Source organism: Pteropus vampyrus, unplaced genomic scaffold (genome assembly GCF_000151845.1).
Source record: "Pteropus vampyrus isolate Shadow unplaced genomic scaffold, Pvam_2.0 Scaffold25, whole genome shotgun sequence".
In the NCBI taxonomy this organism is placed as follows: Eukaryota; Metazoa; Chordata; class Mammalia; order Chiroptera; family Pteropodidae; genus Pteropus; species Pteropus vampyrus.
This window is the reverse complement of record NW_011888806.1, coordinates 654,937-670,690: the sequence shown is the minus strand read 5'-3', so window position 1 is coordinate 670,690 and position 15,754 is coordinate 654,937. Positions and strand designations below refer to the sequence as shown.

At 31.6% G+C, this 15,754-nt stretch overlaps 1 protein-coding gene across 5 annotated transcripts in view; it reads left to right on the top strand.

The window, feature by feature from the left end:
* The window catches only part of RAP1GDS1 (Rap1 GTPase-GDP dissociation stimulator 1), a 143,712-nt gene that overhangs the window by 20,252 nt on the left and 107,706 nt on the right, over positions 1-15,754 (top strand). For 3 of the 5 annotated variants that reach the window (XM_011356255.2, XM_011356254.2, XM_011356252.2), the window contains exon 2: positions 11,682-11,792. In XM_011356255.2, coding sequence (XP_011354557.1) covers positions 11,682-11,792 — 111 coding nt within the window. The remainder of the gene's footprint in view (positions 1-11,681; positions 11,793-15,754) is intronic. The other 2 variants (XM_011356256.2, XM_011356253.2) reach the window with 1 other exon arrangement.

The window sequence follows — 15,754 nt, the reverse complement described above, 5'->3', positions numbered from 1 at the left end:
ATGCTATGGTGGTAAATTGATTTTTAATGTTAAAATTATGTTGTGAAAATAAATAAATATACATATACAGATATTTCTATTTCTCTAAATATTGCCTGAATTGCCCTTGAAAATAAATATTGTAACACATGCACTTTGAACAGTTAAATTTTTGCTCAGATCTCTCTTTTCCGAGTCAAGTGCCTATTTGTTCACTTAGTATTTAGGTAGATTCCTGTTAGACTGCTTCTATGGAACTTAATTTTGGAAACTTTTTTAAAGAAAGTGGCCCATTTGTGTTAGCTTCATATTGCCTTTAATTTTTAAGTTCTTTATCCTGTGACTAAATAATAATTATAAGGATAAGTAAATTATTCAATTTTAAATCTTTTTCTAACTCCTTAGTTTGTTTGTTTGCAGGGTGGGGATGGGGTGGGTTGTCTAGTTGTTATTTTGACTCCAGGAATCTATAGTAGCAGCAGTAGTGATTAAGAGTGTCATGAACTTGTCTACTTAATCTTGTTTAGCTTGCCGAGAAATAAGCCTCTCTTTCTCCTGGTTTTATTGTGGGGTTATATGTGTGTTTATAGGAGTATATCTCCTCACCCTCAGAGAGTCATGGAGGATGCAACGGTATTAAGAGCAGAAGAGAAAGTTTCTATATTGCATTTTAACCCAAGACAGTTAACTTAGTTGGTCGTGAAATAATAGTGTTTGAAACTATTTTCTGACCTTATCTTGTCTTGGAAAGGGTAAAAACCTCAGAAAAGAAGGGATAACATGATCAGTATTTGCTACTCATGGAATTGTATGTGTAGAAAACTCAAAAAACTTTAAAAAACCACTTTTTAATAACCTCATTAATAAGAGAATTTGGCTGAACATGTACTAATTATACAAAATAGCTCTTTTCTACCGTAGGCATAAACACCTACATATGGTAATGGGAAAAATTACTTAATTCTCACTAATGACAAAATTTTAAAATATGTTGAAATAAATTTAACAGTAAATCATAGGATCTATATAAAAATAGAAATTTTTATTGAGAGACCCTAAACAAGATCAGAACAAAGTGAAATACATAACATTTAGTGAAAAGGAACACTTCATAGTGCAAAAATTAAAATTATCCCAAAATTAAAATATAAATTTATAATTCCAGTTACAAACCTGAAAGATTTTTATTCATTTGCTTATTCATTCACTTCGGAGTGAGTAGATGACATGATCTTAAAGATCTCATGGAATAAAAAATCAGAGTAGCCAAAATAGCTGAAAAAGAACATAGTAGCAGAACTAGCTTTACCAGATATCAGAATATTAGGTAGAACCAGTATAATTACATCAATATGGTATTAGTATAAGAGTAGACAAAGGTCATTGGAAAGGAGCGACTTCAGAAATATGTTTCTGTATATAAGAGGCAAAGGTGGCATTTTAATTCCATGGGAAAGGATGGAGTATTAAAAGCTACTACTGACACAAGAAAATAAAAGTAAACCTTAACCTTAGGCCACATAGAAAATGAATTTCAATGAATCAAACATTTAAATAGAAAGAAGCTAAAAGAATCATTATAGGTTAAATTGAAGCATTTGCTGGGAGGCCAAGAGGCTGTTAACCATGGCTGGAAATCCAGATGCTATAAAAGAAAATTAGGAAAATACATAAACAAAATCAGTAAATTAATGATAGAGTTGGAGAAACAAAGTTACATGGATGACAGACAAAAGGTTAATGTCTATTATACAATATTTGAGCAGTAGCCAAAGGATGTGAATAAACACTTTATAGAAAAACAAATCTAAATGGCCAAAAAACATGAAAAGATACTGGTATTTATAGTGGTATAACAATTACATATTATTTTAAACCTATCAGACTATCAGAAAATAGATCAATATTTGTTAGCCAGATTATTGGGGAAAGAAAACTCTTAACTCATAGCTGGAGGAAAAGTGAGATCCTTCATCCTTTTTGGAAAGCTGTCAGCAACATCTGTTAAAATTAAAATACCAGTAGTCCCATTCCTGGGTACCTAAGTCATAAAACTAATAAAAGTACTGTGTACATGTACAAAGATGTTTATTACATTAATGTTCACAGTGGCAAAAATGAAATGACAGCAAAAGAAAGTGAAAATATACATGTACAAGAATGGTTGAATAAATTGTGGTATATCTACACTGGAGTATGGCACAATTATTTAAAAGCATGAGTTAGAGCTATACATATTGACTTGGAGTAATTTACAAGTTATTGGTGAGAAAATCAAGATGCAAAAAAGTGTATATTTTATGATCCCATTTTAGTTAACAAAGCTCCCAAAACTTGCTGCATATATCTATATGTGATTATGTGAGTATGAAAAAAAAACATGAAAGATTAAAAAACTTAAGTCATTGCTATGTGAATGGAAAGATTGATATAGGGGCAGGGAAGAAGATCAAGCAAAAAGGAAAAGATATTCTCACATTTATACATTTTAATTAAACCTCGCGTGTATAAAGAAATTAAATAACGTTTAAAAAAGAAAGTTAAAATTAGGCAATTGTCTTATTTTATGGGTCACAATTAAATTCTATTTAGTAGTTGTTTATTGAGTGCCTGCTATGTACAAGACAGCACAGTGAGTGTTGTAATACAACTATTATAGATTTATTAATTATTGTATTAACAGTTATCAGCAGTGTTTTATTGTTTAATGTGTGCTAGCGCCTGTTCTAAAAACATTATGTGTATACTTCATTTAATCCTCACAATAACCTAATGGGTTAGGTATTGTTGTCATCTCTTTTTTACAAAAGACAAAAAAAGTTTGTATAGCTTATACAGCTTAAGAGGTAGAGCCAGGATTTGAACTCAGATGGACTGCCTCCAGAGGATGCAATGTTAATCATTAAAATATGCTACCTTCTCTGCCCGTGAGTTGCTTAGTAATGGTGAAACAGCTATTAATATAGGAAACAATGAAATCAGTGCCATCGTTGAGGTATGAACAAAGTATGGGAGCCTAGAAAAGGAAAGAGTTGATATGACTGCAAGAATACAGGTTTCACATAACAATCAGTATATTAGTTGACTTTGCAGAGTAAGAAGTCATTTTATAGATAGAGAATGCACAGAAAGACATTTTAGATGGGGAATTTAATTAGCACAATTGTTAAAATGGAGGTATGCCTGGGAAAAAGCCATTAATCTAGTGGGACTGACACAGTATTGTGTGATAAAGGAATAAGAGAGGAGGACGTATTATTAGTTGAGGTTCTTGGTTTTAATGAAAGGTATTCTGGACTTTAGGCAATACTAAATCACCGAATTTTTTGAAAGAGTAGTGATATGCTCTGGGAAGAACATGTTTATGAGGTTTCTATCCCAGATTAATAGAAATTGGGAAATTGGATTTTAGTTCTATAGGATTCTGAATCAATCTTTACATGCTCATTTTAGCATTAATAAGAAAATTAGAGAATTTAGAATTTATTTGAAAAGGGGGAGAGAAAATAGCCAAAGTGGACTTAAATTTTTTGTTGGTCTTTGAGTTCTCAACTAGAAGAAATACATTAAAAGAAAGAATGAAACAAATACATAAAAATAATTTTTTTCTCTCACATGTAGTATGATTTAATGGAAGATGCAATAGACTGCTCTCTGAAAAAGTTTGAGATTTTAGACCTGACTCAGGACTAACTGTAAAGACACATTAAACAACAACAAAAAAGATAGAAAACTGGATTATAATATACTGTTATAATTTTTAGATACAGTACTTTCCATTGTCAGTCATACTGGCAAAAACAATCTTCCTTCCTTGCTAGACAAGCTTTTAAAATAATTTCATTCCGTCAGATACTAAACCATTTAGATAAGTAAAATATAATATTCAGGAAAGATGATTGTTATTTCCAGCTCCCTAAGCCAGGTGCCTCAAATTGACTTAATGCCATTCATTCATTTTGAGATGAATTTGAAATTCTTCCATTTGTGCATTGGCTACATACTAGATGCTTGAAAAACATGTTAGCAACAAAATAATTTTGCATTTGATTTGGTTTGTGTAATATTGATGTTAATAAAGCTTTGCTGTTAAATATATACATGAAAATTATATTCAGTGGCAAGAAATTCTTAATCTCTTTTTTTAAGAGATTGCTATTACTGCGTGACTATATATTTAGAAAATATTGAGTGACATGTGAAGGAGGATAAATAGATCTTGAACTTTCACAAGCCTAGTTAGCAGTACTTGTCTCCTAATAGGTTTTTATTATCAATAATGGCATAATTGTCCAGAGAGATAATAAACATCTATCTTCCATCCATCTACTAGTATATAGTAAAGTGATAGAATTGATAAACATTTTAAAATATATTTTTTTTAGATCTAATAACCATGAAACTAAAGGTACCATTTCTGGATAATATCTGTGAGGAAGGTAAACTCTTAAAATTATGCTACCATGAATAGCATAAGGGATTTTAGGACTTGCTAGCTTAACATGACTCCGTGTTATATTGATACTGGCCCTTGGGGGCAGTTTGCTCATAGCCAAATATATTCTTTGATGATGGTGATTATCTTAAGTACTTTTATAGTCAAGTTACTTAGATATAAAAATAGCCTCACCTTTTTCATCATTTTTCTTAGATCGATATATTAAGAGAAGAACTCATAGCTGTAAAATTTTAGGTATTATTAAAATTCATCCATTGCATTATACACTTAGACCAGTAAATTACGTTTCTGGCCAATGCAAGAGAGAGATTGGAGTATAAAGAGCCTCTGGTGCCTAATGGTATACCAAATTGTAAGAGAAAGAAAGGGCTTGGCAAGGTTGTTTGAAAGTTCTAGCAGGAAAAGGTAGCTGCCTTTATATCTTTAACATGAGCTTCTAAAAAGAAACACTTGGAACTATAGCTAGCTTGCTAATTAGGGTTATCAGAAGCTGCAGTTAGATTCTATCCAAATGTAAAAGACCTAAAAAGTGGCAGTTCTTTACATGGATAGGTAGACAGCTGGATATGTAAAGGAAGTTATCTATCCAGCTTGAAAAGGGAAGGAAGGACTGAAAGAAAGCCAGAATGCCTTTCTCATACTCTGGCGAACATGTATATATTACTCAGGAAGAGAAGCGGGCTCTGGGCAAAACCGAGGTCACCAAACACTTCTGGAGCAGATAGAGAAGGCCAAGAACAAATGTTCAGAGACTGACGTTTTGAAGTCAAGAAAAGGTATATATATATAAAAAAAATCAATTACTACAAAGATGTCGAATAAGAGGATTGAGAAAAATCCATTGGATTTGCTGAGATATCACTTAAGACCTTTGGCAGAGTAGTTTTTTTAGACTTTTAGAGAACTTGGTTAGATTTTGGTTTAAAGAGTGATTAAATGGTTAAGAAGTAGGAGAGAGAGAATTACTGACCACAGTCTGTTTACTCTAACTTTTGAAGACATCATATTTTCTTTTACAAGACAAGCTAAATCGTATGCTGTCATATAGGAAAAGAAATTATTTAAGAAAAAAATTTATTTTGCTTATTAATACTCTTTAGTAATAGAATCTTTATGAAAATTGCCATTCTGTACTTACACCCCACCCCCAAGAAGCTGAGAAATTTTCTATTAGAACAACTTTGGTGTCTTAAATCATAAGTAAATATAAATATGGAAATCTGAATTTACAAAAAAAAAATAGGTGATAAAGATTCATTACTAAGATGTACTGTCATGGTTTGAGGGAGGCCAAAAATAAGACCCCGTGGACTTACCCCAAGTTCAGAATCACTGGAAATATAAGCAGAATGAGTCTTCTGATTGAATTCAAAATAACTGCTTTAAAATTGATAAGGTCTGAATGAAGAACAAGGCTCATTTGTATAGTCACAAAGGGACTGGTAATACTTCAAAGCTGAATTAGATATTTTTACTAATCTTAAACGGGTACAGCTGGACAGCCAAAGGTATGAAGGAACAGAGAATTCTTTTTCTAAAAGATCAGGAAACCAGAAGGGGCTGAGCCATGCAGGTCCATTACTTTTTCAACTTGTTAGTCAGATAAATCATTCCTCTCCTAGAGAATGGAGGTGGTGGTCAGTAGTTGCCAAGTGAGGAGGCAGAAATGACCATAAATGTCACTGTAATAGAATTCCTCTATAAGGAAGCTTGAGACCAGTGGAAAAGAAGTTCCCACTCCAATCATGTTATTTTCCAGTATACTCATTTAAAATTGAAGTATAATTCACACAAACTAAAATGCACAAGATTTTAAATGTACAGTTTGTTGAGCTTTGACAAATGTATATACTCATGTAATCACTATGCCAATCAAGACATTTTAACACTTTATAAACTGATTCACAATAAGATTTCTTTGAATACTAATCTGTTCATTTAAAATGTATAAAATCATATTAAATTTGTATAATTCTATTGATAGCTTAGATTGTCTCTGGATAAAAAATTTAAAGAACTTTCCCTAAAAAGATAACACATCATTAATAGGCATTTTATTTTTCCCTTGGAAAGACTGATTTTTAACTGATTAGAAATCTTTTAAAAGTAGAACCTTCTGTTTTTAGTTATATACTACATATTCTTAAATACTTAAATTGGCTTCATTGATCTCTTCCTATCTTAAATGTTAAGATCCTGTATTTATATTTTTGATAATATGGACTACAAAGTAGGTTCTTAACAAGTAACTTTTACCTTCCTTTCCCTAGGGGCACACTTTGGCTCTTTAGTTGTATGATACAAAGAGTGATAATCTGACAGCTTTCTGCAAATGAGAAATTTATTCCCTTAGTTAACTTAGCAGATATTTACTGGATAACTCTTATGTGCCAAGTGATAGGTATAGTGCAGTAACTATACAGCATATATCAGAGGGAGATATGTTTCAAAGACCCCCAGCGGATGATTAAAACCAAGGATAGTACTGAACCCTATGTTTACTAAGTTTTTTCCTATACATATATTTCCAGTAAACTGTAATTTGTAATAGGCACGTACAACAATAACAACTAATAAAGTAGAACAAATATAACAATATACTCTTAATAAAAGTTATATGAATGTGGTGTTTTTCCCTTCTTCCTGCCCTCTCTCAAAATATATTGTACTATACTCACCTTTGCACTTAAAGAAAGCACTTTATGTCTTCTCTTTGGCACATACAAATTGCCAGCATCACTACTCTTACATTTTGGGGCCATTATTAAGTAATGTAAGGTTTACCTGAACACAAGCACTGCAATACCATGACAATTGACCTGATAACCAAGATGGCTGCTAACTTGGAGAATCCAGCTGGGATAGCTGGACAAAAGGATGATTATGTTTGGGGTGGAATGAGCTGAAAAGGCGAAAGATTTCATCACTTTTTCAGAATGGGTGCAATTTAAAACTTATAAATGGTTTATTTTTGGAATTTTTTTATTTAATATTTTTAGACTGTGGTTGACCATGGGTAAATGAAACTGGGAAAAGCAAAACCACAGAAAGGGAGAGACTACTGGAACTAACAAGGTGCCCCATACAGTATAGTGGGGGAGCATATATTAAAATTCAAAAAATATATATAATTACAAATTGTGAACAGTGCTGTGAAGGATGGATGCAGTAAAAGAGAATGACCTGGGAGGGTTAAGGAAGAGGAGAAGACTTAATATGGGCAACAATGGCTTCTGGGGTGGTGACATCTAGGCTGACTTGATGAGGGGATGGCAAGCAAGGAGCACTGGGGATGAAATAGAGGAAAGGAAAGAATTGTAAAAGATCCAGATGCCAATATAGGCAATACTTAAATTATGTCTTAACTGTTTGTATTACTTGTTGACTGATGATTTTGTTAGTTGCTATAATTTGACTAACATTAAATAATTATTATTTTTTCCTTGGTATTGTGATAATTACTTTCTGTTACTTTTGATAACGCGAACTTAGATATTACACATTATTTATACTTTATTTCAGAAAAATCAACTTAATATCCATTTAATAAGATTAAACAAGTATTATCTGAGATGTGATACCCTACAACTTCTTTTTAATAAGAAAAGAGATACAAATGGATATACACCCATCCCTTGATTTACTTGGTTTTTTTTTTATATGTGGTAAATATTCCTCCCCCATTTATGCGGACTTTTTATACATGGTCCTTTCATTTCCATTATTAGTGATTACTCTTTCAAAAAAAACGATAGCTTAACTTAGCACCATACAAAGACCTAATATACACAATTATTAATGGTCTTTCCATTCATTGGATGGCAAATAAAGCATGGGTGACCTTTGGTGTTTTTGAGGGTTGGTTTTACAAATGTTTTGCTGTAGAAGCTGAAACTTACATGAAGGAAAAATGTCTTCCTTTTGAAATACACAATTTTAGAACAACTAAATTAAAAAGTTGTATATTTGCCACCAAATACAGCTTCCTTGATCCAACCTTTAGATCAAGGCATTATTTCCACCTTTAAGATTAATTATATTAAACAGAATTTTAATGATACTTTTAATAAACTTGGAGATAATGAATCACTTACAGAGGCCTGGAATAATTACACAATTTTAAGTTATATCAAGAATATTGCTTCAGCTTCGAGTGATATAAAGCTGTCAACTTTAAATGCTTGCTGGAAGGCAATATGGCCAGAAATGGTTGTACCAAGGAATATGGTTCCAATAGCTGAAGAGAGAATTCACTGGCATTATTAATTTGTTAAGTAAATTTCAAGAAGAAGGTGCTGACAATTTGAATGTAGATGATATTAACGAATTACTGGTTGATTACGAATTAACTGATGAGTTAATTCATTTAATATCTGAAGCCCGTCTTGCCAATGAATACAGTAGTGACCTTTAAGCAGTTTCATTCACTGCAGAAAATATTTACAAAGATCTTCAATTGGCCACAAAACTGAAACTGCAATTCTAGGTATTGATTCAAACATCCAATGAGCCTAAAAATTTCAAAAAGATTTTTCTAAATGTGGCAGTAAATGTCAAAGAATTTATGAAAACTTATCAAAAAATGGGATTGGATAATATCATCCAAAAACATAAACATAAATAATGGAACCTAGGTAGTACTTTCAAATATTTCGAGTGGTGAAGATAGTGACTTTGTGTCAGTTAAAAAGAAGGTTGATCGCTTTAGATTATAGTACAGACACCAACAGCAAATAAAATTTATTTTGTTTTTTTGAATTTTCTTTATCATTTTTTCATGAAAATGAGTGAAATAAATATTTTTATGACATATCGGCCTATTTCTTTAGTATTTATTTTTGGTGTACTGATTCATTCTTTTTACGTGGTTTTCTTACATGTAAAAAAAAGATGTGGAATGGACAATCCGTGTAAATCAAGGGACGAGTGTAGTTTTTTCTTTTGAAAAAAATCAATTTTTTCTATTCTCTCTTAAGGACATAAATATTAACTTTGATTGTGAAATGATACCCTGGGATTTTTAATAAAATGTAAGTTTAGTATTACTATGTTAGTCACAGGTTGTACTGTGCATTACTAGAGCATGTTAGTGTTATTTGATGTACATTTTTAAAGCTGCTTTTTCATGAATTGACATGGAGAGTAAATTATTTCTTGTTTTACAACAGGGAATTCCATTTTATTTTTAGAATTGTTATGAATTGACAATACATAAAAGGTTATTAAAATGTATACCTTACCTTGAATTAAGAAAATGCTTGAACTTCTAATAGGAAAGCAGAGATCCTGGGGGTTCTTGGTACTCTATTAGGGTATCCATTAGGTCAAAACCGTTCGTATAATACCATCAAGACATCATTTGTCTTTTTCACTGTGTTGACATTTGCAGTGATGATGGTGCAAAAGCAGTTGTAAGTAAAAAAAAAATGCGCCAATGCTTTAGTGTGTGTGAATCAGGGTATTAGTAGCACCAAACTGTACTAGCAGTTATGATATTCTTTACCATCATATACTTGAAGTAAAAATTACCAGTTTCACTTAAGAATGTACATGACAAAGCAGGAAAAAATATTTTTAAAAATCTCAAGGGGGAAATAAAATATTAAAATTTTAAAAAATCTCAACTTTTGTGTACACATTAAAAATATTCTATTTGATAAAATGGGAAGCACATATAAAACACCTTTATTACATTGCAAAATCTTGTGGTTGTTTTGAAGAAAAGCACTGTGCAATTGAGTTGAGCTGAAAGGTACTTTTTGTTCATGGAATAACCTTTTTTTATTTGAAAGAACTGACAGACAAACTGGTTTTTCATATTTGGCAGACATTTCTCACAAATGACTTAAGTCATTTAAGGAAATCAACTGACAGTATTTGTTGCTGGTGATAAAATTGGAGTTTTTAAGAAAAAATTTGAAATTTGAGAGACATACTACTTTGAGCTTGACTGCTTCCCAGTACTTAAAGAGTCTTTTGATAAGATTAGAGATGATTTTAATAAATATGATATTTTGAAATAGTACAATGAAACATGTCAATATTTGGAAGGTATGCATAACTCTGACTTAATTTTTTTAATGACCAATGCGTTGAAGATCAATATCTTTCATGCATAAAAGAGTCAAAGTACCAGAGAGCAATGATTTTAAAGTTGAGTTGGAAACATTCATTAATATTGTTTCAGATTTCACATGGCAAATAACCTTTAAAAAACTACCACTTTTTAATTTTTGGTGTAGTATCAAAGAGTATTCATGATTACCTGAAAACGCAATTAGAATACTCTCCTGTTTTTCAACTAGGTATATGTGTAATGAGACTGAATTTTCTTTAATTCTCAGCCAAAACAATAAATTACAAAAGATGGAGTAAAGAAGCAGCCATTAAGGCAGACATTGCGGATATTTGTAGACTACCACTCTTTTCAGTAAACTTCTTTGTTTTTGAAATGTCATTATTTTTCATTAAAATATTAATTATATTAACAGATAATAGTTTTATAATTGTTAGATTTAAGTGAATTACTAAAATAAATCTTAAGTCTCAGTTTTAATTTTTAGTTTGTTAAATATCAGTAGAAATAATTGATGTGTAAAAAAAACCTTATGAGATCCTGAATAATTTTTAATTGTATAAAGAGATTTCGATAATCTGTGGTCTAGAGAAATCCACGTATAATTTAGGAGGAGAGCTTAGCTTTATAATTCAAAATGTATATGTTTTGGCATAAAGCAGTACTTTGAAGTGTTTTTCAAATGGCAATTTTAAAGTATGTTTTATAGTTATCAGACTTTGTATTTTTTAAGTCATATTATTTTGAAAATTTTCTAAACATTCATCATTATTTTATGTATTTAAAATACAACAGAGACAACATAAAATGAAACAAAATATTATTTGCAAAGCTTTCTCATTTTTTTTGTTGACCTTTAGTTTTTTTCAATTAACCATGGCTGGTTTTCTGAACAAGCTAAATAAGGTATAAGAATGCTGAAAAAGATTTCTGTGACAGTCTGTGGAATATTTCTCGTATCTTACATATACAGATTGAATATTTCATATCTGAGTTCAATGGATAAAATTTTATTTAAAAAATGTGTGATAGTACAGTCCATTGCCATTTTGGAATGTATGTGGAAGCTCATTCACTATGAGAGCCCTTTGTAAGTGGTGTTTGTCATGTGACGTGATGGCCATATTGTTAGTGAGGTTTCTGATTTCTTCTCTTTTTTTCTATAAGCAGATAATCTCAGTGATACCTTGAAGAAGCTGAAAATAACAGCTGTGGACAGAACTGAAGATAGTTTAGAAGGATGCTTGGATTGTCTGCTTCAAGCCCTGGCTCAAAATAGTAAGTTTCATTGTTTACTCAGATGACAAACAACAAAAGCAGCAGTCATTCAGAAATTGGTATATAACTTGCATTCATATAACTTGAATTCTTTTGAATCCAGTTCCTGAATACTGAAGTTGTTTCACATGTTCCACCTGCCTACCCCATATCCCCGCCTACAAGGTACTGAAAGCCAAGTTGATAGGCAAGAGAAAGGAGGAATTGATTGGCAGTGATGACATTAATACCAGTCCCAGAGAGAGGCGATTATTTAATTTCTAACAGATAAGCATCATAGTTGTTTTTCTTAACACCAAATTAAAAAAAGACTGTGTATTTATTTGTGGCGAAACTGGAAAGGAGAAATAGAGGGGTACTTAAAACATATAAATTTTTTTTCTGGGATCTTAGGGCTACCTTTTTAATAATTTTACTTTAAAATAATGTGTATGCTTAGATTTAATTGGAAAGAACGGTTAGCAGTCATCTAAAAATCCCTTAAAATTAAGGTGAGACTTGCCTTTGGTGATATGGTAAATAATACTATAGGTAAAATTATACAACTCTTCATTGACAAACACATGGTATTGTTGCATTTGATCTATCAAATTTCTATTCATTAATTTCTATATTATCACATCGAATAGATGGATACAGAATGATTTTAATTTGTTCTCTTAATTCCACTTGGTCTTGCTGTGGTTTGCACTGTACTTGTTTTTATTACTCTGTCATCTATCCTGGGACTAATTATGTAGCTGACAGTTTAGGAGAAAGTATATGTTAGAAATTTCAATTCCAAGCACTCAGAAATGTATATTATTTCTGTTTTTTATTTTTTAGTAAACTGATTAGAAAATCTAAAATGATTGTATTATTCATCAAAAAGCAGATTTTAAAGCTAGCTTTAAAAATTCTTTTTTTTTAGTAATTCTTTTGTCTTTGAGGTTATAACTCTGTCGAAGTATTTAATTTTTAAGATAACAGAAGGCTTGTTTAAAACAAGGAATTCAGTAAGTGCATCTGGATAAGGCTCACAATGGTAAAGAAAAAGAACAGGAGAGTTTTTGAGGCTGTGTTATCTATTGTAGCAGATACACGTGGTTATTTAAGTCTAAAAATTAAATTGAATTAAAATTAAGTTTCTTAGTCTTAACTTTTCAGTAGCCCTATTTGGCTGGTTACTTCCTTATTGAGATCACAGATATAAACCATTTTCATTAACACAGAAAGTTCTTTTGGATAGCACTCCTGTAGAAGACTGGAAAGAACCATGTAATGACCTGATTTTCATACATGCCTGTATAGGCAGATTTACATAATAATGTTAATTAGCTAAGTAAATTGAGTATCTCAAGTTCAATTTTTTGAAGAGTTGTTTTATTATAACCTTTTATTTTTAATAGCCCAGTTTTTTCTCTGTTTAGAAAAAGGTAGAATTTCCTAAAGGATCATTTATTTAGGAACTGAAAAACATGGAGGTGATATCCTTGGTTTTATGTGGAGGGTTGCTTAGTCCCTCTCCTGGAAAGACTGGTAGACAAAGAAGAGACATGAAAAAAGGAAACAAAAGTTTATAACGTTTTAAAGAACAGATTCAAGAAATATTGACAAGTATGTAACTGTTGGATTAAATTTCAGACCCACTGCAGACTTATTCATTAAATTCATTTGTTTAAAATAGTCTTGGGGGTGGCTCCCTAGTGTAGTGGTTAGCGCATCTGCTTTACACGCAGAAGGTCCTGGGTTTGCACCCTAGGTGAAGCCATGGACCATACCCATACCCCGGGTGCTCCAGGCCCCAGGGTGGCCCTGGGTGCACACAGAGCATGTGGGAGGAGACGCCCCATCTTCAGAGATCTAGTTCTTAAGGGGAAATAGCAACATCCATACATCGGGGTGGAAGTTGGGTGGGGGGGGCGGGGGCGGGAGGATTAAAGAGGGGAGGAAAAAAAAAGATAATGGTCTTGAAATTATATATAATGAAATATTAAGACCAAGGTGTTTATAAAAACACTAAACTCTGCAATTATAACTATTGACTCCCCAAGAAGGGAACGAAAGCAATATGTCTTTTTAAGAATCTATATCAAAATTTATATCCTCACATCTAAGACTATTGACACAAAAGAATTTGACGTAGAAGAGGGAGTTCATGCAGATGTCCATTCTTTGACTTAAGAGTGATATTTATCATTGATCGAGCAACTACTCTGTACTCAGCACTGGACTTGGGACTCTATATCTGTTATTTAATCATTCCTGTAGCAATGAGGAGGTGCTATCATCACCATTGAAAGGATAAGGAAACAGACCCTATAATGTTACTTGATTCGCTCTGGTAGAATCAGAGTTTGGATTTAAACTTAGTTGACAAAATAAAAAATTACATTTTGAGTAAAGTCCAGCTTTTTGCTAAGTTTATAGAATATGAAAATGTTTCCAGAGACTAGGTTTTAATATTGGGTCTTAAAAATTTTGGTTTTTCTTTAAAATGGGTTTAAATTGTTAGTATTAAAGAGGAGCGTGATTTATAAACCTTTTTTTCCCTCGAGCTATATAAACTGATATATATTTATAGGTATTTATTGGTATATTTTATAAAATTAGCATCTAGCTTTTAAACAGGAAAAATACCAATAAGATATTTATTTTCTGCATTTCATCTTCCCTGAATAAAGTGATTGTTCCCCTGCTACTTCTGTCCTCTTAAAGGTAAAATTATAAAACATCTAACTTAGGTGAATTTGTACTGGCTTTTTTTTACACAGAGACCTCTAGTTTCATAATTCTTCCTTAATGTCAGGTGTTTTAACTAAAAATATCACTGTTCGCACCGGAATTGCACATGACGAAGAAATAATGACGTCTCCATTCCGCACATATGTAAGATGGTAATGCGTGTAATGGGAATCTAAATTTAAAGTTTTATTTTATACTCTTCTAACCTGTCATCAGAAAGGACATTTCTGAAAGGAAATAAATAATGCTTTTAAAGTTCTTACACTGAGAATTTAATATATTCGAATTATACATTTCAAATGATTATAATTTGAAATTAGAATTTTTACTTTGATGTATGACTTCAGAGTATTTTTGGGGGGGTTACATTAAATATAATATATGTGTCAGAATCTTAAAAGACAAGAGTTAGAAAATTTGAATAGTTAATAGATTTTGTGGAAAATATTTTGTTTAAGCAAGTATTCTGTGTAAATTTCTGATCTCAATTAATATTGAAGCATTCATTTACTCACATCTATACTTCAGGTCTCCTCAGTTTTAAAATGTTTTTAGTAAATATATGAAGGCCACCAACTAAGAAATCAGCCTCTGTTTATTCTGGTCTCTCTTTTGATTCAGAGAATAATTAGGAGATTCTCCATAAATACTTGGTTGAATTGTGGTATGGTTACTCTCACACTTATTTGACAGTTTAAAACAATATGCCACCTATTTTCATCTCTAAACATTAAATAAGACAGAAATTGTCTTTAGAGAGTATAACATCTAAATCACCTTGCAAGGTCAACTAGCGTAAATCAAAGGCCCACAGACAAGAAAAATTAACAGTTCATTCTTTGTAAAAATTCTATTTTATCAGAGCATGGAGACCATGTTACATTGCTGGGAGAACCACAAAACAATGCCAGCAAGATCACCAACACAGCTTTAAATTCTTTTCCTCCAGGATTAGGCTGTTTTCCTCAGTCTCATTGCCTCAGTTACCTTTGTACTTTAACTTTGTTTAGTAAATTGCCCGATGACAATTCTTGTTTCGTACAAAGGTCACATAATTGTTTATTTTCTATAGAACAATGTTGTGAGAGAACACATATACTTCTCTTTAAAGAAAAAAGTATTTAGTATCTAGTCCCGCATTCCTAACCTTATACCATAATACTCATCTACCTGTTGAATTCTTAGGTTATTTCTTAGACCTCGTTCTTTTTCTTTGCTTTTCTTTTTTTTTTTTTTTT